We start from the raw sequence: 27,146 nt of genomic DNA, 5'->3' as shown, positions 1-27,146 counted from the left end.
TGACAGTGGTGGGGGGAGGCTCCAGTCCTTCCCCTGCAGCCTTGGATGGCTGCTCACTGGGGTTGCTGCTGCTGCCAGTGGTGCTGGTGGCGGTGCTGGTGGCAGTGCTGGTGGCAGTGCTAGTGGTGGTGCAGGTGGCGGTGCTGGCAGTGGGGGGGGGAGGCTCCAGCCCTTCCCCTGCAGCCTCAGACGGCTGCACCACCATGGTTGGTGGTGGGAGCTCTGACTGAGTCCATGCACCAGGCCCCTTGTCTCTACTGCCTGCTGATTCAGACCCCTTGCCCCTCCATCCTGCAGCTGGTTCTGCCTCCTTGCCCTCCCATCCTGCAGCTGGTGCTGCCTCCTTGCCCTTCCGTCCTGCAGCTGGTGCTGTGTCCTCACCCTTCCTCAACGCACTTGGGGCTGGCACCCTGTCCGTCTGCCTGGCTGGTGGCCGGGATCCTTTCCCACCTGGTGTAGTTAGTGACACTACTGTGTGCGTGGACTGGGTGGCTGAGGGGCTTGCCTGGGTTTTGACCACCCCAGCCTGACATGAGGAATGGGGGAGGGTTAGGGAAGAGGTCAATGGTTGAGAGGAAAAGCTTCTTAGGGACGTTGGGGCAGGAAGAAGGAGATGGTTTGGGAGTGGAGGAAGAGGGAGTGGTGGTAGGAGGTGTCTGTCTGCTGTGTTTGGGTGCAGGTGCATGGGCTGGATGCTGTTGTGAGGTGGATGGCTGTTGGGTGTCTGAGTGCTTGTGTTTGTGTACTTTGTGTGGAGGGAGCACAAACACAGTGGGAGAGGACACAGGGGACGTGTGCATGGAAGTGGGGGTGTGACTGCCAGTGAGGGGCGTGCTCTGTTAGGTGTGCTGGTGATGGGGGTAGTGGATGAGTATGTAGTGCATGCAGGTGTGAGTGGAGATGAAACTGGGAGGGAGGAGGAGGAGGGGGCCACAGTGGAGGCAGTGAATGTTGGTATGTCTGCTTCTGGATGGTGTTTGTGTGAGTGCTTGTGGGATGAAGTGTGGTGCTTGTGTTTGCCATGTCCACTCTTGTGTGTTGTCCTGGGTGCATGCTGGTCTGACTGTGTGCTTGGGATAGGTTGGGGTTGAGGGGAATGGGATTGGGAAGAGGAAGTTGGAGGGGAGAGGCTGGAAACAGGGACAATGGCTGCCATATGAGAGGAGGCCAGATCTTGCAACGATCTCTGTTATGCCGCCAATCCACCATGAGTGCCCTCCAGGAATGCATTGCATTGCTGCATCTGGGATGCCAGCCCCTGGATGGCATTCACAATGTTTGACTGCCCTACAAAGATGGATCTCAGGAGGTCAATAGCCTCCTCACTCAGGACAGCAGGGCTGACTGGGGCAGGGCCTGAGGTGCCTGGGGTGAAGGAGATGTCTACCCTTCTGGGTGAGTGGGTATGGGCAACTTGCTGAGGGGCTACTGGGAGGGCAGTGCTGATATGGAGGTGGGGCTGTACCTGCAGCATGGGTGTTCACAGAGGTGTCCGCCACCACCAAGGAGCTTCCATCGGAGGAGGTATCTGAGTCTGAGTTGTCACCTCCTGTCTCCGCTGTGGTGCTCCCCTTGCTCTCCTTCCCACTAGTTACCTCGGCTTCAGTGGACTCTGCCTTCTGGGTCCTCTGGGATGCACCTTCCTCTGTCACCGGTGCCCCGGCTCCTCTGCCAGATGATGCTAATGCACACATGGACAGGAAGACGGAAGAGAAAAGGGGTGAGAGAGAAAGGAAACACTGGGTCAATCACTGCACCAACAACACAGTTGGTATACACAGCACTGTCACACACAGGGATCAGGATTGAGCACTATTTATTGCACTGCCATTAATTTGGCTAGATGTCATGGCAAGATGAGGGCCTAACACCGCCAACTGCACCCCTCTTGGGACCAACAAAGCCCTGACTGACATGGAATGCTAACAAGCTAGGTTACCTGCATTTGCCATACACCCATTTCTCTTGAGCTGGATCACACTGCAATGTCTGACCTGGCATTAAGGGGCACTCACTCGCTCACAACCACCACCCTGATCCCATGCCAACTCCCAATTATAGTTGTAACGCCCATTGTACTCACCCCCTTGTGGCTGCTGTAATGCCCTCAAGCGTCCATCCAGCTCTGGGTAGGCCACCACCAGTATGCAGGCCATCAGGGGGGTCATATTCTGATGGGTATCCCTTCCTCGTTGGGAGGCCATCCCCAGCTGGGCCTCCGTGGTCTTCCGTGCCCAGCGTCTCTGGTCCTCCCACTGTTTCTGACAGTGGGTGCCCCTCCTGCCATAGGATGGCATGCCATAATCCCTTCTTTTGATGGGCACTGACCCGCAGAGGTAATACAGACAGGAGGACATGATTACACATACAATCCAGCCTGTCACACATATGGCCCACCAATCCCGTTTCCATCAACATTGGCACACACAACGCCCGAGGCACACCATGTACAACACCACAAGACATGCCCCCTGATGACACGATGCCTGCACACATATCTCCATGTATCCTTCACACATGCATCGTGCCTGAGGTTTACTCACCTGTTGGTCTGGAGCCCCATACAGCAGTCCATTCTGGAGTAGGACCCCATCCACCAATCGCTCCAACTCCTCCGCAGTGAAGGCAGTGGCCCTCTCCCTGGTCACACCGGCCATGGTAGGTTCCAGACACAGGTCACAACAGCAGTGTAGGTGTTCTCCTGTTGTAGGTCAGGAAACAAGTGAGGAATCTGATGGAAAATGGCGGTCATGTCCACAGCGGTGTACACTGGCACCGCCGACGCTGATCACAATTGGCCACTGTACTCCATAGTACCCCATATTATCCAATGAAGAATTGCACAGTGGTGTAAGACTGCCTTCCGCCATGATGCCCAGCATCAGAGGAGTTACCTCACTTCCACCTGTCCCTACATACATGACAGGCAGTTGCCATTTCATGGTGGTGGACAATGATCATATCAACCTTAAGTGCGTCACTGTCTAGATTTCAACATACCTTGCCATTCCCACTGTCCCAATACATAAATGCACCTTGTACACTGAGGTGGTGGTTCCATTGTTCAAATTGTGACAGCCTACTCACTCTTGTGTCACTTAGATACCTACTGCTGCAGATGAATAGGAGGAGGAGACAACCTCCTGTGTACAGACCCATTGTGGACTTGGCTACACTGGAGGACAGGCACATTAAACTCACCTATATACTGGACAGGGCCACAATCACAGAGCTCTGTGCCCATTTGGAGCCTGACCTGATCTCAGCTATCTGTCATCCAACTTGGAGCCCCCCTCTTGTGCAAGTGCTATCAGTGCTCCATTTCCTGGCAACTGGTTCTTTCCAAGTGACAGTGGGCTTGGCAGCCGGAATGTCACAGCCAGTGTTTTCAATCGTTCTGGCAAGGGTTTTGTCCGCCCTGGTGAAACACATGTGCAGCTACATAGCTTTCCCCCAGGTGGAAGATTTGGCCACTGTGAAGGCAGGATTCTATGCAATGGGACATATACCCAATATTATTGGGGAGATTGATGGGACACATACAGCGTTTGTCCCCCCTCTGCCAGAATGAACAGGTGTTCAGGAATCGTAATGGTGTGCCTGGTAGACCAGTACATCTCCCACGTCACTGCCAAGTATCCTGGGTCGTTGCATGACGCCTTTGTCCTGAGGAATAGCAGTATCCCACATGTGATGGCCCAACTACAGAGGCGCAGGATGTGGCTAATAAGTGAGCCAGTGTCCCCACATACTGTATGTTAGTGTATGCCTTCAGGTGCCATCCCCATATCATTGTGTGAGGCTAAATGTTGTCCCTCAATATTTGCAGAGGACTCTGGCTATCCAAACCTATTGTTGCTGCTGACCCCTGTGAGGAATGCCAGGACAGGGGCTGAGGGATGTTATAATGAGGAAAATGGGTGAACCAGACGGATCATCGAGAGGACCGTCGGGCTCCTGAAGGCCAGGTTCAGGTGCCTCCATCTGACAGGTGGATCCCTGTGCTACTCACCCGGGGAGGTCTGCCAGATAGTAGTGGCATGCTTCATGTTGCACAACCTGGCCCTCAGATGGCATGTACCTTTTCTGCAGGAGGAGGAGACTGGAGATGCCCCTGTGGCAGCAGCAGACCCTGAGGACAGTAAGGATGAGGAGGCAGTGGATGAGGACAACAGAGCATCAGTTATACGTCAATACTTCCAATGACACACAGGTGAGACAGTGCAACTGACCATTCCTCGGACTATTGATGTTTTCTGTGTGGCTGTAGCATGAAGGCATTAACTTCCATTGCATCTCAATATACTGTCACCTATCGCTTGTCAGTTTACAGATGTTGGTGATATGACAACAGTGTCCTGTTGTGATGACAGGTGTGACTGTTTCCCTAAATGCACATTTTCAACACATAAAATACTAGTAGTCAAGTTGTGTTCAAGGGTGTTTATTGTAGTGCTATGAAATTGAGGGAAAAGTGCAATGGTATGGGGTGATGGTAGAGGTAAGTCCAGGGTATTGTTCCAGTCTGTTTGTAGCACAGGTCCAGTGTCTAAGGGGCCATAGGAAGGGGTGCAAAGGCAGTTCAAAGTGGACAAGGTGACAGGGTGGGACACAAGGGGGACAATCAGGAGAGTCTCATTTCCTGGCAGTGGTCTTGGCAAGTGTCTCTGGCTTCTGTCTGGGTCACAGATAATGTTTGTGGGGTGGTTTACCTTCTGCAGGTGGAGGGGTGCTGGTGGCTTGTGGTTCCTGTGGCGGGGCCTCCTGCCCTCTAGCCGCAGCGGATGGACTGGCTAGTGGTAAGGGCCCGCTGCTGTGCTGTTGCTTCCCTCATGATGTTGGCCATGTCTGCCAGCACCCCTTCTATGGAGATCAAGGTGGTGTTGATGGCCTGCAAGTCCTCCCTGATCCCCTGATACTGTTCCTCCTGCAGCCGCCTGTTCTCCTGCACGTTGTCAAGGATCTGGCCCATTGTGTCCTGGGAATGTTGGTAGGCTTCCAGGATCTCAGTGAGTGCCTCCCGGACTGTCGGTTCCCTGGGCCTGTCCTCCCCCTGGTGCACAGTGGTCCTATCCCAGTGTCCATGTTGCCCTGTGCTTCTGTCCCCTGAATGGTGTGCCCACTGCCACTGACCCCAGATCCCTGATTAAAGTGTCCTGGGGACAGAGGTGTGGGTACGCTGGGTGGATGCTGTAGTGTTGAATACTGAGGGGGGAGGCTCTGTAGTGGACTGGGAGTGGGCTTGGGTGACCAACTGTCCAGTGGTTCCTGATTGGCCAGGTTTTGTGATCCAGATCCTGCAGTCCGGAGTTACTTTCATCACTGGGGGCATCTTCTGTTGGGGGACTGGATAGTCGTGGCACCTCCTCTCCTCTGACATTGGCTGGGGCACCTGTGGGGATGTAAGTGATGTATTATGCATCATGTCTGTGACATATTGCACATCCCTGGCTTCCCCTCTATTGTTGCTGTTGCCCTGCCACCTTTGTTTGTGTATGGTGATGTATTGTGGGATTGTTAGTTTCCCTATGCTGTGAATGCTTTAGTGATGGTTGTCCATGCAGGGCTGGGAGGGCTGTCCATGCATTGGTATGGCATGCAGGATTTGGCATTGGGGTTAGTCAGATGTGTGGGTACAGTGTGTGGGATGGAATGGAGTGATGACAGTGAGGGTGAGGGGGTGTGATGGCATGCAGGTATGGGGATGATAAGTGATAAATGTTGACTTACCAGTGTCCAGTCCTCCGGCTACTCCAGCGAGTCCCTCAGGATGCAGAAATGCCAAGACTTGCTCCTCCCATGCTGTGAGCTGTGGGAGAGGAGGTGGGGATCCACCGCCAGTCCTCTGTATGGCGAGCTGGTGCCTTACTGCCATGGAACGCACCTTCCCTCATAGGTCATTCTACCTCTTCCTGATGTGATCCCTTGTTCATGGGTGCCGCTCCACGGCGTTCACCCTGTCCACGATTCTCTGCCATAGCTCTGTCTTCCTGGCAGTGAATATCTGCTGTACCTGTGCTCCAAATGGCTGTGGCTCTGCTCTGACTATTTCCTCCACCATGACCCTTAACTCCTGAAATGGGGGTGCCTTAGTGTGGACATGAGTGTTGTGTGGTGTGTTTTTGTGATAGTGTGTTGAGTAATGTGGTGGGGTATGTGATGTGGGGTGCGTGAGGGATGTATGGGTGAATGTGGTGTGTGTGTCTAGTTGTCTCTGTGCTCTTCGTACCAATATCCTGGCAGTAACTGTTGTTCGTAAAGGGTTGTGGGTAATGTGGGTGTGTGTTTTATGGTGCTGTTGGTGCATGAGGGATGTATGGGTGTATGTGGTGTGTGTGTCTAGTTGTCTCTGTGCTCTTCGTGTCAATCTCCTGGCAGTAATTGTTGTTCGAAAAGGATTGTGGGTAATGTGGGTGGGTGTTTTATGATGCTGTGGGTGTGTATATGAGTATCTACCACAAATGGTTTACCACTGTTGAATGTCTGGCGTGGTGATTCATGGGTCATGATGTGGTGGGTGTTTTGTTGGAGTAACAGTATGGGTGTTGGTACCGTCAGTTTAACACTGTCCTTTGGGCTGGCGGATTTGTATGTGCGGCAGTATTCTGTCAGATTGGTGTGTGTGTCTCATAATATGAGGAATGGATATTCGCCACTGCGGTGGTATGTTGGCAGCCGTCACCGTGGCGGTAAGCGAGATTTACCGCCAATGTTAAAATGAGGGCCTCTGTTCTCTTTCCACTTTTGCTAATCAGGAATAGGGCCTTTTAGTGCTGTTTCACCAAGGCTTGTAAGAGTATGTAAAGGAGTACTCATGTAATATAATTTCAAATAATCATAAATGCTTTTATGACTCGGTTTCAATATGTTTTACTTAACCTTACTCCGTAGACAGGCTGTCTGAGTACCAAGGTACATGCCCTCCCATAAATTAACCTGACACTCCAGTACTTTTAAAAAAGAGGTAAGCTAAATTAAAAAAATGTAAATGATCTGCAGAGATTTTCAAGTCTTTAACAATTTGTGCTGCTTGGAATTCAAAGACAGCTGCAACAGTACTCGACTGAAGGGAGAAACAGACGTCCTGTGTCCCTAGGGCTGGCAGGGATGTCAAGATCTGTCTCTTTGAGCTTTTTTGACTAAATCTATGACTGTCATTAATGTCAATGGGAGACTTAACAAAACAGATACTGTGTCCAAAATTGTGAAATTCCCACCCAGTGAAAGCTGCACATTTATAATCATTCTTCCAGTTGGTATTTCTCAACTACAAAGGAGTCACAAAATAGTCTATGTCTGAATGAATGATGGGAAAAACAGGCCTGGGGGATACATGCAAAGTAATTCTGCTTAGTCTCTAGGACATGAGTACTGGCAAACATTTTCCCATCTGCCACAAAGTTTGGCCTGTGATATGACAGATGGCTGCATTGCTGCATATACATCTATTGTCTACATTGCACAATGGGAAACCAAAAACGTGTGATTAATCCCAGCTTCTGAAATTAATTAAATTGTGTGATCCTCTGCAATTGTTTTATAATCACTTTCCGTGCTTTTTCATGATCACATTTGAGGATCTCGAAATACACGACTTTAGGCTGTGTGCTGTACAAAACCTTCTCCTGTGTTTGATGTAATAAACAATAATGTGCAAGTATGATATGAAAACAGGCTACCCTAAAAGTACATATAACAGACTTACTTCTTGGTTCACTATTGTCATTGTTCTCGGGAGAAGAAGAAAGTTTGAAAATTAATGTTTGAAAACTATCACTTTCAAACAAAAATACTACTTAATGCACTGATATATTCTGATATACTAGAGTGAAATGGTTCAGCATATTAGTGATATAAACCTTTTGAATTTTGAACAGACTGTTGCTGCAAGATGTCTTTAAAAATAATGGTATGTCTAAATTTAAGCTGTGAACAACACATTAACTTTTAGATAAATGCTTGCCTGTTTATTTAACATCTTTTAAATGTTGGAGTCCACTGCTGTTGTTGACCAGGGGGCCGCATGGAAAGGTCAGGAGGGCCTCATGTGGTCCTCGGGCCTTACTCTGAGAATCACTGCTGTAGGACATAGAAGTGCAGAGAATAGTATTCCAGATAAAAATGCTAAGTATTAATTTTGTGTCTGAATGGCGTCATAATGCCTCAGTTTTACAAATACTGCTCCACTTACATCTGAACAAAAAATGAAAAGAGGGAAACATGCACTTGAAGCACTATGATGGGCCAAAATGGTGGACATGTGAGGACAGTTGACTCAGCACTCCTCCCTCTCAGACGTAACACAAACTGTAGCCTGCTCATTGCCGCTCCTCTTGGCGGGGGTGGACGCGGGGCTTGCAGTGTTCAACTGCAGACGATTTTCTGCTCCAAGAGTGTTCCCCGGTGCCCGGTATACAGTTTGGCTTTTTAGGATTCTCAGGACACTGACTTGGTGGGTCCTTTGCCGCGGGACTAGGCTGTATAGGTGCAGGCTTGTTGCAAGGCTGCTGATCCAGATGGCTCTGAAGATGGCTTGAGCGTCTAAGCCCCACAATACTGGTATGGTGGCAGGTGGGACTTTGCTGACGAAACTCTGCCTATGCAGGAGCAATGTACCTTCTAAAAAGCACCCCGCTGTTAGAGATGGCCCGGTGGATACAGGGCCCAGACAGTCTAGAGGGCCCACAGCTATGCTGAAAGCGGCAGCAGATTTCTTTAAGAAGCTGGTTCTGGCTCATGGGGCTGATGCAGCTGAGAAAGGTGGAAGTTGGCCTCTGATGAATCAGTCTGACCCCACATCTTTGGATCTGATGGTGACCCAGGGATTACATGATGCCCCTGCGCTGTTCAATGTGGAGGCTACCAAAACTCTGATTACTTCAGGTGATGTTGGGTTGGGTTCGCTACATATGGGAAAGGGATGTGGGACAACCAACAGAACCATCAGAAACCGAGTGCAATGACCCAATGAAAAAGCAGGAGGAAAGTAGCAAGAGGGCTCCATCTGCGCAGAATGGCGGAAGTGCAAACAATTCAGGGGCATACCTAATGCCACAGAAAATGTAGCAGAGAGGGGAGAAGGTGATAGGGCCAGTGAGGTGTTATTGTTTGAAGGCTTTGGTGATTCTGTCCTGAGCTTGCCTTGTAAACCGGACAAGGGCAAAGCACAGCCATTGAAAAGCACTGAACTCTTTCAGGCCAACCTAGGGCTAGACTTTGAAACAGGAGAGCACTTTTTCTCCCTGTTGGATCAATCAGACTTTACTGATGAGGATTTAGAATACCTGGGGACTGCCCTAAAGAGGGTCACAGGGTAGCGCATCATGCAATAAGAGAAGCCTAAATGGAGGGGGGTGAGACCCCAGTATCCAAAACTGCCGGAATGAGGCCTGTCTGACAGTGAAGAAAATGAAGCTCCAGTATGAGGTTAATACTATGACTAATGCAGAATTAAATCAGGAGTAGCCAGCTATGCCCTGTCTTGAAGGAAACCTGCTGGGTGATAAGGAGTCTGGAGGGGGTCAAACCACCCGGATGCGGCCACACTGGAAAAGATATACCAAGGCATTAAGGCTCTTCAGGAGGAAACCCAAGCAGACAGTCATAGAGCTCAAACTGCCAATAGGAAGTTACAGAGGGCTATCTATATAGGCACCACGACCTATGCTGAATTCTCTCAAGCAATGGAAGAGGAGGAGAATAGAGTAGACACCCTGGAGATCAAGGTGGCAACTCATAAGCAAAAGGCAGAGGCATTTGAATCACAAATGACTAACACACTTGAAGAACTTGAGAACGGGCTTAGGCGCAATTACCTGGGGTGCTGGGGGTAGCAAAAGAAGCTGAGGGAGCTGACACTCGTAAATATATAGTAGGGCTGTTTAAAGATGCCTTTCCGTAGCTGGCCAATTAGAACTGGGAGTTGGAGTACCAGATAGACTAGAGGTTTCTGGTTAAACAACAGCCTTCGCATCTCCAGGATGGTGCCAAGCCAAGGGCAATTCCGATGTTTTTGGGAACAAGATACTTAGGCAGTTGGTTTTTGAGCTTGCCTGTCCAGATCACAAATGCACCTATGACAGATGCTAATTTTTTGTCAGGTCTGACTTTTGCCATGCTACCGTGGAGAGATGGTGAAATTAGAGACGGATATTACAAACATTTGAGAATAAGGGGGCTTGAGCATTTTTAGTGAATCCAGCCAAGCTGAACGTCATCATTCAGGGCGGGGCTCACTATTTTACTTTGGAAATCAAAGTCAAAACCCAGGATAACCTGGTCTGGGATGTTGCAAGCTATGGTTTTGATTAAGGCTGTTGATTGACTATTGCTCAATAGTCTTGATCATGGTTATGTGCTGGAAATTGACTTAAACACTATGTGGGGATGGTGCAGAACCAGCTGAATGCGGGTGGCTTTTGTTTGGAAACTGTATAATGAGCCAGATACATGAAGGAAGTTACCGTACTATCTGCAGACCTGGTAGGTCCTATTGCCCTTAGTGGTTAGGTGGGGGGAGGTTTGGGAGGGTAGGGAATAGGGGAAGGAAAGAGGGGGATGAGGTGTTTGGTGGAGGGTCAGGGCACTGGCTTTTGGCACAGCAGACAAAGGCAGACTTGAGTATTGGGAGCAAATCTTTTGTGTATCCTGTTTTTTTGACACAGCAGTCTGGTAGTTTGGGTGACATACTAGCAGATGGATGTCTTATTCAGCCTAGCTTAAAGTTTTGGCTCAAAATAGGTCGGATTGGCTGATAGAAAGTTACACATTTGCACAATCAACATTTGTGGACTGAATGATAGGGCCAAGAGGGGTAGAGTGACACATGGCTTGAGGGTGATGAAGTCAGATATAGTATGCGTCCAGGAGATGCACATTCCTTGGGGTAAGAGAGGACTCTTGACTGACCTTGGGTTCTCACTTTTGGGCTGTATGCAACAAGGCTCTATGTATAGGATCATTTTAAGCTGGGTAATTTTGGAATGCTGGACGAAAAGAGGGAGGCTTATGCTATGCTTAGTCCATGGGTCCAATTTAGATGAAGCTGAAGTTATTGACCAGTTCAATACTGAACTGCCAATTTGGCCAGTCCGTCTTATTTCATATGGGGGACTTTAAAATACATATGGGAGATAAGATAAATGTATCTGGACCCCAATTATATACCAATAGGAAATTTGTATTAAGGTCTCTTCAATGGGTGGTCAAAGTCACAGGCGTGTAGACTTATGGGGCAAACACAAACTCCGGACCCTGGGTATAAATTTGTTTTTTTACGCACCAGGATTACTTTTTTGTTTTCACCACACTCAGCCATCAGCTTACAATTGAGAGATACCCCAGGGCCTTATTGGAACATAACCTACTGGTATTGGAAGTTTCAATCACTGGCTTTGTTAGGCCACGGGCTAACTGGACCTTTGATAGGAAGTCTTTGTTTAATACAGAGTATCTAGCTTATATGTGTAAATGTATAATTGAATTCTTTGTGAATATTTGGGGTACTGCAACAGAAGCTGTGGTGTGGGACACTTTGAAGGCCAGAATCAAGGGTGGAAATGTAAGTTATGCCTTGTATCAGCAAAAACAAAGAGCAGTGAGATCATGGGATTTTAAAAAGAACTTTGACTATTAGAGGAGCAACGGAATAAACTGGTAACCGAGAGGCTTGACAGCACTGATATTCAACAAAATATTGCAGTTTTGAAGGTTAGAATCATACGATATTTTAGCAAAGAGATTGCTACTAAATTTTCCAATCATAAGTAGGAGAGCTACGAATATGGGGAAAATGCTGGATGCCAACTTGCATATTAGACAAAAGGAGGTTGAAAGAGTGATAGAAGCCTACAGGATACCTAAGGGTGCAAATTGGACTCCCCATAAGATTTTTTAGGGTTTTTAGAGAAGTTTTATATGTCCTTTTATAATGAAATTCGGTAATGGATGCTCTCAGCCTATTTTAAAGCTCAGGTTTTGGAGATACCCTCCTCATGGGAATTAGCCAATATTATTGTATTTAGAAAGAAAGGCAAATTCCCTCTAAATCCAGGGTCATATATTCCAATTTACTTAAAAAACTGTGATGCCCAAATATATGCTAAGGTGCTGGCAAACCGGTTTGGTAAAGTTATTTCTACCTTGGTATCACCCTGATGACATGTTTTTATAACGGGTCGAGGAATGGTGGCTCACGTTAGGAGGGTGATCACTTCCTTTGATATCGTTGAATTAACTAAAACAGAAATGGGTCTGGTATTATTAGATGCTGAGAAGGCATTCAACCATTCAACCAGGTCTGTGGGCAGACCTTGAGCAGCAGGAGTGTGGCCCCGGATTTATTAAGGCCATTCAAATCCTGTATCAAGCCCCCAGGGAAAAATTACAAATTATGGGGATCGAATCGGAAAGAATATTGACTACCAGGGGGACAAGTCAAAGGTGCCCTTGTTCACCACTGTTATTTCCCTTATATATCGACCCCTTTATTACACTTTTACAGAATAACCTGTGGATCTTCCCTGTTGCTGCTAACCAGGTTGAATATAAGGTGCTGGCTTATTCTGACAACATAGCAGTGGTTCCCTCAGACCCTTAAAGGCTTTGACTAAAATAGAAAAGGAAGCGAAACAATTTGGGATATTTGCTGGCTACAGACTTAGGGCCTCATTTACGAGGAAGTAGACACAATACAGCACACATAGAAAAAGCAAAAACTAGGAGAAATAAAAGTATTTCTCCGCGTTGCGTCATGGTTATGCCACCACTGTGGTGGCATTTGTTTTTGGTGCTGCTTTAGGTTTATGATTCCTCGTAAATCTGGAGTAGCGTCAAAAAGCAGTGGGTGTTGAGGTGGAACACCCACAGCAACACCCATTGTATGCTCTTCCACGCTGAGTGATACGTGTAAAGGGGTTGTATTTATGAGGCAACATTAAGCCACAAAAAGTGGCTTACCACCCTGTAATTATGGCAAAAGGCATTGCACCACTGGGGCATCGATAAAAGTGTTGTCCAGTGGTGCAAGGGCCTTGTAAATTAGGCCCCTAATGAGTGGCAAGATGCAGGTTGTTTTCACTAAGGAAACTGGGCTTAGGGATTTTCAATTGGTGGAGGAAGCTATGTCCTTTGGGGTCTGGATATCAGGTCACTTAGTTTAACTGAACCTGGCCCCCTGGCTACATAGCATAGGGCAGGAACTTAGGAGATTTAACCATCTGCCTCTATCACTGGTTGGGAGGCGTAACATGCTAAAAATGACAATTCTACCACAGTGGTTATATTTGTTGAGGACCACCCCTTTAGAAATCAACACATTTTGGCTCATAAAATTTGTTTTAGCTTTCTTTGGGAATTTAAGAAGTTGAGAAGGGCCTCTAAATATATGGCACTCCCCAAAGACCATGCAGGATGGACAGTTCCCAACCTTACATTTTATTATTGGTGCTGTATGTTGCAACATATAGGTATTCTTACCACGGGTAGGATATGTGGTTTAAACTTAGCGTAAGGTCCATTGATTTATGAGTTAATACTGGGGACTAAGGCCAATGGGTGGTTTTTGAAAAACATTGAGCTCAGTTACTACAAAAAGACAAAGAGCCTGATTTAGAGTTTGGCAGAGGGGGTTACTCCGTCACACATGTGACGGATATCCCATCCGCCACATTACAATCCCACTATAGCCTATTGAGATCATTATATGGCAAACAAGATATCTTTCATATTTGTGAAGGAGTAACCAGTCCATCAAACTGTAAATCAGTCCCAAAATTTTAGACTCTACAAATGGCATACAGGCTATGGTGACAAAACAAGAGGATAGTTGGGATCACCAAATTTTATTATTATACATCTTCATGGTGCTCAATGGACGTACCCTCTGTATTCCATGACATAGTTGACAGAAAGTGGGCATGGAATGGCATTAAGGTGTTGGGTGATCTCTTTGAGAAGGGGCAGCTATGTTTGTTTTGTGCTCTTCAAGAAATCTATAGGTTGACCAGGGCAATTTTTTTAAACTATCTTCGGATTTGGGATTTTGTCAGTAAGCTGAATAAGAGCTTGGTCAGCTGTGCCCCTTTAGTGGAAGCTATTGATCTATTGATGGGGGGCTAGGATTGGAGCAATTTATAGCTTACTGTTTCAAGAACTGCCTCATGACTTGGAGGCCCAAATCGCCAAGTGGGAAATCAGACTTGGACAGAAGGACTGCTGCTACAGGAATCACTGGATATTGGCAGCAAAGTATTGCTGACAATAGGTTTAAAAAGTGAACATTTTAAGACCATATTTGATCTCAGCTCATAAATGGGGTAGGAGATCAAATGGCAGTTGCCATCAGTGTGGGGCAAATCAGGCCGAAATTGTGCACATGTTCTTTTTATGTCCTGTACTAGACTCTTTTTTTCTGGGATCTTGGTACCTTTATTGGGTTGATTATTGGGGAACAGATTTAAATTACCCCTCTGATGATGCTATTAGAGGTGGTTGATGGCACTGCTGGCACAGGGCTTTAAAGAAAGAGTCATATTTGTTATTTGTTGCTAAGGCAGTCACACAAATGTGTATTGCATCAGGATGGCTAAACTCAGAGTCCCCAACATTTGAAGAATGAAGGTCCAGATTTTGGCAATTTACAACATCGAAATTAATCTGTATGAGTGCAAAGGGCGAAAGACGCAGAGAAGGGATGCTAGTATCTGGCCGTCCATCACTAACTGGATGAAGAGTGTGAACTAGTTCTGAGCAGGCAGGGGATTCAGGTAGATGGGGCTGACCAGGACAGATTCAATCTTAGTTTAATCAGGAAGCCCCAGATCACCCTGACACATGCGTTCCCTACGTCTCCAGGTAACTGTATATATTTTATCCAGCTGCATCTATGTTCTTTAATCCTGAATCTGGAAGCTCATGGATTGAATGATGGATATTATGGAATTAACTTGCTGGCTCCTACATAGTGTCAAAATGGTGGAAGAATGTATTATGTCTTTTTAAATGCAGGATGTGTAGGTTATGCTTACCTAGTTGCTAAATTCATTGATGCTATTCCTGTGCACTGGCGCTTTATAAATCCTGTGGACCTTTAGCTGAGGAATATGTTTGCTTCTGGTTAGTTTTTATCCACTGCCTTGATCCATTATGTATTGGTTATGCATCTACACTTTTTTTGCTATTTGCAGCGTAGGTCATACGTTTTATAAAAGGTCAGCGGTATATTATCTCTGCTTCTGGCTCATTTGCACCTTATGCTATATAAATAAAGTTAGCACTGTACTTTTTGTACGCTGATAATGAATTATTTATTGTACATTGCTCTTTTTTCTTTTTAAAAATACAAAATAAAATGTAAAAAAGAAGCTCTATGATGTAACCACTATTGGTATTGATGAGGTTCCTAATTTGTTTTCATAGTACATGAAGATGATGGGAGTTCATCCATCCGTTCATTTCCTGGCTTGGGTCCTGGAGAATATCATTATGCTTGCCATCAGCAGCTGCACGCTGGTTGTCATCCTGAAAGTCAGCGGCATCCTCTTCCAGAGCAATGGCTTCATCCTCTTCATCTTCTTCATTGATTTTGGGATTGCTGTGATCATGATGAGTTACCTGATTAGTGCCTTTTTCAGTAGCGCCAACACAGCCTGTCTCTGTGCCAGTCTGATTTATATGATCAGCTTTTTACCATACATTGTCCTGCTCGTTCTACAGAAACAATTCAGTCTTGTGACCCAAACGATTGTGGTAAGATTATATTCTGTGCTTTATAACAATACTTTGGGTAGGCGAGTGAATAGTTTGTAAATTCCTTTAACAAATTAATATCTATATGCACGATTGATGTTATATACCTTCGCTCAGTTTCCCACAAGGTTAAAAATAAAATGATCAATTCAGTCTTTTGTTCTTTTGAATAAATGGGGATCCAGAACTCACAAGGTTTAAATGTCCAAATAACACAACTCTAGTAAAAATAGAAGGTCATTGTCAGATCCACTCTTTTCCAAAGAACTTCTCTTTGCCATTTTTTAAAAACAAAATTATAGCCAGAAGAATTTCCAGGACACAAATCTTGTTCTCAATCAAACATCATAATTGTAGCCTGTAGCCAACATATTTTGTCCAATGCAAACTTCATCTGGGCTACAATACAAATATGAATATACATAACCCCTCACATTAAAACAAAGTTTATTTCTTAAAACATTTAAAAACAATACTTTACACTCATTTTCTTTTAGAAACACCACCATCACTCATACTGCCTATTTGATATATTACATAAGCAAAAGGTTATCCTGGGATCCATACTTTGGCCATATACACCAGTGTCGTATTGCACATATGCTGTCCACATGTTACTATTAACATTTGTAATTAAATACTCAATGGCCTTTATTCTGTAGGGAATACCATAAATGTTTACAATTACACCACATTAGCTCTGCAGGAAATCTCAGAGATCACTGTGATGTGCCTTATACATGTTAAACAGACAAGATCAAAAGGGTTCAGAGTAACGCAATCAAATAGTCCAAATACCTCAAGTTCTGTAAAATGCATCCACAAGTCCATTATTGTTAGTGTATTAAAATGTTATGGTCACTGCAATAATTCTTTTGAAACAAATATATTTTCACAACATTTTCAAGAATACTATAAAGTCTCATGTCCTAATTATGTCCCATAATATCTAAGCTTACACTTAAAATCTTGATCATAACATGTCTTCTTCAATGTACGTCAGTAGGGCAAAAAATGGTTTCATGACTAATCACGAAAATAAAGAGTACGTGTACTATATACTACAGTTGTACATAAAATGATTCCAATATTGGTTACGGAACAAATAATGGGTGCGTATGCTCTGAAGATTATCTCATTATATGTCTATTTCCTCACTATATCATGGTGGCAAGAACGCTCAAGCCTGGTGCAGATGGTACAGCGCCAAAAAAGTGTTCTTGAAAATGTGGCAAAAATATATTTAAAGCCAAATGTATCAAAGGGTTTTATCCATTTTGTGTCTATGGGAAAATGTGTTCATGCATATGGCCCTTAGTTTCAACAGAGCTATTAGCTAATAGCATATGGACTACTTGATTGCGTTACTCTGACCCCTTTTTGATCTTGTCTGTTTAACGTGTATATGGTGCGTCACAGTGATCTATGAGATTCCCTACAGAAATAATGTGGTATAATTGTAAAGAATGATGGTATTCCCTACAGAATAAGGACTATTGAGTATTTAATTACAAATATTAATAAAAACTTTATTGACAACATATGTGCAATGTAACAATGGTGTATATGGACAAAGTATGGATCCCAGGATATCTTTTCGCTTATGTGATATATCAAATAGGCAGCATGAGTGATGGTGGTCTTTCTAAAAGAAGATGTGTTGAAAAAATTGTTTTTACAATGTTTTGAGAAATAAACTGTGTTTTAATGTAAAGGGTGAAGTATATAGTCATATTTCTATTGTAGCCCTGATGAAGTTCACATAGAACGAAACACATTGGCTACAGGCCACAATTGTGATGTTTGGTTGTGCGCAAAATTTGTGTCTTGAAAATTACTCTGGCAATAAAAGAAATTTAAAAAATCGTGGACTGAAAGAGAAGTTCTTCGGAAAACAGTGGATCTGACAACGGGCTTTATTTTCTGTAGCTGTGTTTTATGGACATTTAAACCTTGTGAGTGTTTGATCCCCATTTATTCAAAAGTAATGGAAAGTAGGTTTCAATTTGGAGGGTGAACTGGCTGACCTCCCGGATCCATGTGCACCGATATTTTGAAACACAGTGGTGTTTATAGTAGCGGCAGCTGTAACGGGCCTTGGCCAGTATTTGTAAATGGTTCAGTCTATTGTTCTGTTAAAATAACAATGATCTGGCAAAAAAAGTTTGAAAAATGGACACAGCCTACTGATATTTTGCAAATATGAATTACGTTTTTCAAATGAGACATATCTAAAGAGAACTTGGCTGGGGAAGTTCTACAGCACCTAGCTCCTCAGGACAGGCTTTTAGGTGAAAGGAGTGCAAACTGATTCTTTTCAGCTAGGTCCCCTATAGAGTGTACTGAGGGCCAGCAAGAGGTAAGAATCTTAGGTTCTTCAGTGAGCCCTCTTCTCCCACCAGCAGGTTTGAGTTTTCTTTCACCAGAACTTTCTTTTCTTCATCTGGAGTCATTTATGGTCCAGGAAACACTCTGAAGAGTTGGTGGTTGAGGTACTGTGTTTGCCCTCTGAAATATCCAGGAATGGGAGACATTCTTCCACCCAACCCAAACTATTTTTTCATAATCGCTCACATCCTTTCGCAGCAGCTCATCTTTGTTTTACAGTAATCTTACTCATGATCCCCTTTTTCTGTAAGTCCACACCCTTTTGCCACCATGCAGGCATGCCGTGAGTTCTTGGGCTACTCCCCTATTTATACAAGCTCCACCTGGCAGGATCCAAGCTGGTTCTTCCCCCCACTGTGGCTTGGGGTCGGCTTTCCAAGAGGGTAATAGAAGCAGCCTTTACTGGCTTCTCCAAGTAAAAAGAGGTAGGGCTAAGACTGGCATTTGTTCTGGTAACAGTTCCTGTCCACACCCAGATAGCTACACCCTGGTAAATGGTCAATAGAAAACCCCCCCGGTCTTTCCTGGTGATGTGGTGACTGGTAGAACAGATTTTAAACCAGTTCTGGTTCAGACAGCTCAAAGCAGATTTCACAAACGTAAGTTCTCAACAATATGATTTCACCATTAAATCAGATTGCAAAAATATGGAAAAATACATTTGATATATGTTGTTAGCATTTGCTCAGGCTTAGATAGCAAATTAAACATTTTACTCACACCTAGGTGTGCCACATGGAAAATGCAACTGGACACAGTGGAATATTTTTTAGGTCTTCAGTCACTGCAAAACTCACTTTTTCAAAGTGGTGTGATATTTTTCTTTCATAAATTAGGCACTCCATAATGTATGTGTAAAGGGTACACCTTAGGGTGGCTTTATCAATATGATATAAGTTTTCCTACATTACAAAAACATTTTATCTTGCCAAACGTTACTATAGTGCCTTTAAACACATTTATCATATATGTGCGCCACACACACCATGTCACAGATTAGCAGTGTCATTGGGCATGGGTTCCGAATGCCAGTGTATATAGGACCCAGAAAAAGACATGAGTGACCATGCAGAAAAGTTGAATTTGCTACTGAAAAGAGATTATTATGCTACCTGATTCCACAAAGTTGACTTCTCTATTGTGAGTTATCTTTATAGTAGCCCAAAGTGGCACTTTTTCACTCTAGGAGCTTGTGTCCTGGTGCCCTGAAAGTTCATATAAAATATAAAGATGGTCTTAGATACATGTATACCAATGAACCACTTTTCACACCTCCCTGTAAGCACGCACCCCAAAACTCAAACACCTCTTTATTCTCTAACATGCTAAACTAGCAGGTTTGTGACTGCTGGCAACTCATTTCCTGATTTTGTACATTTTCTAGATCTGACATTCTCTCTGATCCCTTTTTAGTACTAATTACCTTCGTCCTGGTTAAGGTCACTCATCTTCTCCTGTTAATTTTCTTTAGTCTGTGGTGACCTTCTTCTTTCCTGCATTGCCAGGTCTCTCGCCCAGAACAGATGCATCCCGGAAGATTCTTAACATTCACCTCTGCTCTGTGAAGCAGGCCAGTCAACTACCCCTCTGGCTCCACCGTTCTCCATACATTGTTGCGTTAGGAGCCAGAGTTGCTAGCTCATTACTATAATACTGGGAGGTGTACTAATATGAATGGAAGTCTTTTTTATGCTATACGAATGCCATTAAGTTCAGCAGTCTATCATTAACTCTTTTTTCTTTAAAAATAACATCAGTAACTGTAATACAGTCATGTTTGTGGTCAGAAAGAATATATGGGAAACCCATATTCCGAAAAAAAGGAGTTACATCATTGCGGCCGTGGCTATTGAATTCGTTGTTCGGAATAGTTTTAGCCTAAGACTTTATTCTTTATTTTTATGATTAATGAGGCTTGTACGTGCTTTACGTTTGTCATTTACCATGGTACAATCTTTTCTATTTTAAAATATTTGCAAATCATTTTAAATGTTCACATCTAAAATTCGACTTGAGAAGTCTGCCACAAAATCGATTATCAGGATTCCCTCTTAAAGCAAAACATACAGATACGTAACGTTTTTTAACTTTTGCAGTTGTTTAAAACTAAGAAAAATAGTAATTATGTTAATTTGGCAGTCAGAAGGCTGTGAGCTGAAGTCATACCTTGAATTATTCTTGACTTCCAGAAGTATAGACATCCTTTGTAGTTGTCACTGTCCCTGCTCACACTCATAATAAATGCAATGAGTAAGCGCCTCAGGAAGAAATAAACAAATGGCTTAAGCTGATGCAGGACTCCCCCCCCCCAAAAAAAGAAATATGTGGTCCAAAGTGCTAGCCTAGCTCTAGTTCAGAACTCAGAGTGAACTGACAGGTAGTTGATATGGTATGACCACGAGAGAAGAGCAAAAATCTTGAAAGAGCAGTCAGCAGAACTTCCATAAGGCAAAAATAAGAGCAAAAGTATAACAAGGAAGGATGCCCCCTCACAAAAATAAACTGTAAACACTGTAACAGAAAATTCTTTTGTCAATTTTGCAGCTTTACTTCTCTTTTTTGTACTACATCTAGGAATTTTGTTGAAAGGTATTCTCCATTTTGGGTTAGTATATGTAGAGGAAAGAGAGAAAATGTAGTGCCTTCTTACAATGGGAACTGGAAGAGAGAGAGAATGTCCTGTTTTTTCTGTTTCTGCAGAAAATGCAAACCTCATTGATGTAACTTTCTTTTAGGTTTCTCAAGAGATATTCTTGAACATCATATCAATCAATAAATCATAGCATTTGTAAAGAGCGGCACTATCACCCCTAAGGGAATCTGGGCGCTGAGGTTGCTGTGTCTGTGTTAAAAAGTCACATCTTAAAGTCTCCTGCTGAAATGTGCCAGGGAGGGAGCTGTTCCAGGATTTGGCTGCTTTGTAGGAGAAGGAGCGGCCTCTGCTGCAGCTACAATGGATGTAGGGTGTGTGTGCGAGGTTTAGTGAAGCATAGCATAGTTGTCTTGCTGGGCCGTAGAAGCTCAGTTGATGGTTGATGTAAAACGGTTCTAGGTTGTTAAGAGCCTTGCATGTGAGTGTGACGATTTTAAATTGGCATCTCTTCTGGACGGGGTGCCAGTACAGGTTCCTGAGGCATGGGGTAATACTTGAGTGCTTGGGGAGGTTTAGGATGAGTCTAGCTGTGGTTTTCTGTAGAGTCTGGAGTCTTTTAAGTAGCTAGGAGGACCCTCCAGTGTACAGAGCGCTGCCATAGTTGAGGCGGCAAGTGACTAGAGCATGCATGACTGTCTTTCTGGTGTCAGTCAGGATCCATTTGAAGATTTGGCGGAGCATACGGAAGATGTAGAAGCAGAATGAGACAACTGAGTTGACTTGTCAATTCATGGATAGTTGGCAGTCGAGGATGGTGCCAAGATTTAGTGCTTAGTCTGATGGAGAGGGCATTGGTCCGAGTTCTGCTGACCACCACCTGTGGTCCCATAAGAAGGTGTTCTTCCTGAAGATGAGGACTTCCATTTTGTTGATGTTTAGTTTGAGGCAGCTGTTTTTCATCCATGTTGCTATGTTGGTCATGGCTTTGCAGACATTGGCTTTGGCATTGTGGGGCTCTTTGGTGAGTAAGAGGATTAGTTAACTGTCATAAGCGTAGGAGACCATATTGAGTCCATAGGCTCTGACGATGTCTGCAAGGAGGGTCATGTAGATGTTGAACAGGATTGGGCTGCGCAAGGATCCCTGGAGTATGCCGAAGGTGATGTTCTTAGGTGTAAAAGTGAAGGGAGGAAGGTGGATGCTCTGCATGTGGCCTGAGAGGAAAAAGGTGACCTACTTAAGGGAATGTTATTGAATGCCTATGTCTTGGAGTCTGTTGAGCAGAGTGTGGTGGGAGACTGTATTGAATGCTGCAAAAAGATCCAGAAGGATCAGAGCTGACAACTCTCCTCGTTCAAGGAGGGTCTGTGCTGTGGTTGGCCAGAATCCTGATTGTGTGGTGGTGAGAAGGTGGTTTCATTTGAGGTAGTCAGTGAACTGTTGGTTGATGGCTTTCTCAAGCACTTTGGCCAGGAAGGGGAGCATGGTATTAACACCTTCTTTTGGCCAGCCCAGCGGTGCTCATTTGCACATCAACCTAAAATTCAGTTATGGCATTTACAGGGAGGGCGGTACACGTATTAGGGTACCTTAGTGAAAACGCCAACACAAGATAACATTGCCATTATCTTTCTTATTTGAGTTTACCTTTTACAGTGAAACAAATGAAAATTGAGGTTACATTTCAAATATATTAAATATAATATCACTGCCCATGTCTGCAATTAATCTTAGATCATGCAAATCTTGATTCCAGAGAAACCCAAAATTCTGTTAGCAGCAAAGCAGCAGCCTTAATTCTATTGACATGAGGAATTCCAACATGCTTTTGACCAAACAAATTTCATACTGGGATTCACCACTAAGGTGAGCATTATATAATTTCATTTGGAGTGGCACCAATCAGTCCTTGAAGAGAGACCCCTAACAACTACACTTTGATGGATTTCACTCACAAAGCCAAATTTATTGTTACAGTACCCATGTCATAAAAGCTCTTCCACTGCCTGTTTAGTACTTACAAGTACCACTCTCTGTTAAACTGTTCTGGACTGCCTAAACTTTCAGATGTATAGCCATGTCAAGCAGATCCATTTGGCAACTGAGAAAGAATTGTTCTTCTCCAAGACCAACACGGATGGAGAAGTTGTGTAATAAGGGTCATTACTCCAGAACAATATATTGGATGAGGACCAAAGAAGTAGAAAGGATGCTTTCGGGCTAGCATGTTAGATAAGGCTCCCGATGCAGCTCAACCCTCAGCAAGAAATGCTCTGCTCCAAGCCACAAGATGGCCACTACCCTTGGAAAGGAAAATACTGGCCATTCTATAGTGCTAGTATTGCACATTTTTCTTTTATTGGTTTAGTCCCTGTGACAGTCAAGTCAAAAATATCATACAAAAATGTATGATTCCCGAATTTTTTTTTTGCAAAAAGAGGAGTACAACACCATGACTTTAGAGTGTTTTAACCTCACTTACTTTTGTGAAGATTTAGGTGTTAATTTCACATTGAAAGGGCAATCTTCCTGTTTTCTTGAAGAACAGTAAGGAAGTTGAAAATATAGGGGGTGATTCTGATTCTGGCGGGCGGCGGAGGCCGCCCGCCAGAATTCCGCCCCCATTATACCGCTCCGCGGTCAGAAGACCGCGGAGGGTATTATGAGTTTTTCCCTGGGCTGGCGGGCGGTCTCCAAAAGACCGCCCGCCAGCCCAGGGAAAAACTCCCTTCCCACGAGGATGCCGGCTCGTAATCCAGCCGGCGGAGTGGGAAGGTGCGACGGGTGCAGTGGCACCCGTCGCGTATTTCAGTGTCTGCAAGGCAGACACTGAAATACTTTGCGGGGCCCTCTTACGGGGGCCCCTGCCGTGCCCATGCCATTGGCATGGGCACGGCAGGGGCCCCCAGGGGCCCCGCGACCCCCCCTGCCGCCATCCTGTTCATGGCGGCTTTCCCGCCATGAACAGGATGGCGGTAGGGGGGTCAGAATCCTCATGGCGGCGGAGCGCGCTCCGCCGCCATGAAGGATTCCCCCGAGCAGCGGTAAGTCGCGGGAGCCCGCCGACTTGCCGCTTCTGACCGCGGCTGAACCGCCGCAGTCAGAATGCTCGTGGGAGCACCGCCAGCCTGTTGGCGGTGCTCCCGAGGTCGGTGGCCCTGGCGGCCACCGGCCGCCAGGGTCAGAATGACCCCCATAATGTTGAAAATAGATCAGATTTGTTTAATTTTCTAAATGCTGTACGGTGGTATAATCGTCACACATTCAACCTTGAATTGAGCAAAATGATGTAAATGTAAGCATATTTGGCCCAGTTTATATGGAGAAATTGATTTTAGATTAGGTGGAAACATTATAAACGAAAAGCAAACTGATCATTTTAAAACACGTTTAGCCACGTAATTATGAAATGCATGATAACATTTCGTGAAATAGCCCTATATCAGACTGAAATTGCTCCAAACATGTTCGAGAATTTGATATTAAGAATGATAGAAAGTATAGCAAAGAGGACACCATAATTTTCCTTCAGCACCCATTATTATAGATAGTAGTAATCCTCTCTTAAGCATATGGAGGATAGGAAAACCTATGAACTTTACATGACACACTGCTTTTTTGCAGTAAACACATTATTTCTTTGAGGTGAAGTTCCATTTATGAGCCTGATAGATGTTTCACTGGTAATATACAATCTTGTCTTGTTGCTGTTGGTTGTGTCAGGTTTAACTGGAGTGCAGTGCTTGTATGGCTTATTGTGAAATAAATGATTAAAGTATTGTGTTGCAATGGTAGGATGAGAGTTGTGTATGGGAGGGTATGTTCTGAAGTGCAGGACTAAGGTTCACTGGAGGCATTGTGTATTGGTGGAAGTGGTACGCACAGTTGTTTGTCTTGTTGCTGGAGCGGAAATGAGTGTTTGTGGATTTTAGGATACATATTTTATTGACTGTGTTTGTGGGTAGTAAGGTATTGGGCAGGGTTTTGAAATATGGTGTGCAAGATGAAGGGTTGCGAGTTGTATAGGTATTGTATGGTTGGTGTCGCAGAAGTTCAGAAAATAGTTTGTGTAGTCTGGTGTTTTGGTTCTATATATTTTTGAGTGAGGTGTGAGAGGCTTTGGGTTATAGACTATACGTTTGTTAATTGGATATGTGAAATATGATTTGTGTAGGAAGTGATTTAAAAACGTTGGGTAGTGTGGTGTAAGTGTTTTGAATTGTGTAGTTTGATGGAAAGAAGACGGTTTGTATGTATGCTGTGTCGAATGGAGTGGTGTTCTTGGTGAAATATTCTTTGATGGTATATCTGGTGTGGTGTTGGGTGTGCTGTTTGCTGAATGATGTGCAAAATGACTGAGGTAGTGTGATGAGTCGGAAATTGTTGTAGATGTAAGGGAAAGTGGCAGAGTGACTGAAAATTCCCCTTGACATTGTAACTACTCAATTAACGGAATACACATGCGGACTTGTATTACATCAACTGAACATTGCACGGAATACTAAAAAAGCTGCACTAAAAAAGAAATACATCTGAAATTACTTTCTGTGACGGGTTGGGGACGCGCGTTTTTATGTCTAAAAGCACATTCATTACACACGAGACTCAGAAAAGGACTTTTGTCTACTGTGTGGGGTATTTATTGCATCACACAAATCAGTTTCTATCTCCCGTTCATAAATTCCTTTTATGCGTTTTCTGAGCGAAACATTTTATACCGGCTTAGATATTCATAGGATCTGTAGTTAACCCTGCGGCAGTTTTGTACAAGCCCACTAGCTCATGATATACTTCACTGTATCTGTTTTGCATAATCATTGTTTGTGCTTTTTTGTTTTTTTTTGCTTCCGCTGCAGTGCCTTCTGTCTACAACTGCATTTGGCCAAGGCATTTTCTTGATTACTTTTTTTGAAGGACAAGGCACAGGTAAGATAAATGGTGTATGCATCATTGTAATGAATATATTATGGAAAATCTATTTTTAACATTAAAAAGTTCATCTCTTTTTGTGTTTCGGATGTTAGATGACTTTAACTGAAATCTCAACTACAAAACTGTTCTGATCAAATGAATGAACACATACGCACAGTTGAAAACGGCTGCATGTACGACTCATTGAAATAACTGTGCTGTAATCATTTATCTAAATACGTGCACACAATCAGTATAAAAAAGGTTGTATGTAACTACACTTGAATAAATACAAGCACATATCACGTTAACCCATGGCATGCTGTTGAGTCACATAACTGGAGAAAAAGAGACACAGTCATGGGTGGTAGATGTGTGTCTCTATATCAAGAAATTGTGGACATTAGTAACATTACCACTTGCCAATAAGTTGTATTTTTAGTCTTTCCCTTTATTAGAGATCTCTAGCCTCCCCTTTGCCATGTTGGTTCTAACTTCCATTCTATCTGAGGGTCATTAATCTCGGACCTGCCAAACCCTACACCCATTTACTCCACATGGTCAACATATATGACACACATGGAAACAATTTTCTTCAACCCCTCCACCACCCCCACATCCCCCTTTTTACATACCAGTGCACTTGGAAACACAAATCATGCCACAAGATTAAGGCTATCTGCTCAAAATCATGCATGTGCTGTCTTCTAAAACTGCAGTACCAGATATTTCCCATCACACCCAATCAACCATGATGCCACCTGATAATCAGAACATCCTTGACAGACATTGTGCTGTCTTCTCCACTTTCAATGATAAACTGGATATTCTAATCAAATAGCCAAATACTGGGTTCTCCCTACCCGAGATAGAAGGTAATCCTTCACCCAGTTATCCTGTAAATTACTCCTCCTCACTAAGCATAGGAGACCCACTTCTAACTGACTTGACTATACAAAGCCCAAACTAAAACTCTGCAGTGGATTTATTAAACCTCCGACACCACGCTATGCCACTAACGTTGATTCTCCAAAGTGCCTTCACAGGTATATTTATTCAGGGATGAGAAGCCAGAACAACTCAAATGGTCTTGTTGGAAATCAGAGGAATCAAAGCAGTCATCGTGGTCTGGCTTGAAAGGGCATCCACCTATCTGGGATGTCCTGTATACTAGGGGCATGACTTCTAAAGGAATATAATGTGCCACTTATCCATTTTGTAGCACAGATGTTTTCAATACTGCAGGTTGTAATGCTCAGTACAGGCCCAAGTGCTTACAGTACCAACCTTTTGGAACTTTTAGCTTTGAATTTCCACTTAAGCTGTCACCATATCCCAAGGCCTCCCCACTGTTTTCCACCCACAGTCACCTAGGTATTTAATCTTGAGTTCTGGGAAAATGAGAGCCAGGTTTTCAAGGATGCAAAAAATCTGCTTTGTACCGGGGAAGTGTTACCCTGTTGGTGTTCCTTTGAGGTCATCTTCCTCCATGCTTAAAGATAACATG

The 27,146-nt window shown here is 44.3% G+C and overlaps 1 protein-coding gene across 1 annotated transcript in view; it reads left to right on the top strand.

Annotated features, from left to right (window-relative positions):
* ABCA13 (ATP binding cassette subfamily A member 13) overlaps positions 1–27,146 on the top strand; it is a 2,435,905-nt gene that overhangs the window by 827,523 nt on the left and 1,581,236 nt on the right. Inside the window, exons 24-25 of the mRNA XM_069216941.1 lie at positions 15,418–15,747; positions 25,585–25,654. Of these exons, the coding sequence (XP_069073042.1) occupies positions 15,418–15,747; positions 25,585–25,654 (400 nt within the window). The remainder of the gene's footprint in view (positions 1–15,417; positions 15,748–25,584; positions 25,655–27,146) is intronic.

Source organism: Pleurodeles waltl, chromosome 2_1 (assembly GCF_031143425.1).
Source record: "Pleurodeles waltl isolate 20211129_DDA chromosome 2_1, aPleWal1.hap1.20221129, whole genome shotgun sequence".
NCBI classification, from domain to species: Eukaryota; Metazoa; Chordata; class Amphibia; order Caudata; family Salamandridae; genus Pleurodeles; species Pleurodeles waltl.
Note: the sequence above shows the minus strand (reverse complement) of the source record. Positions and strands in the feature narration are given on the sequence as shown.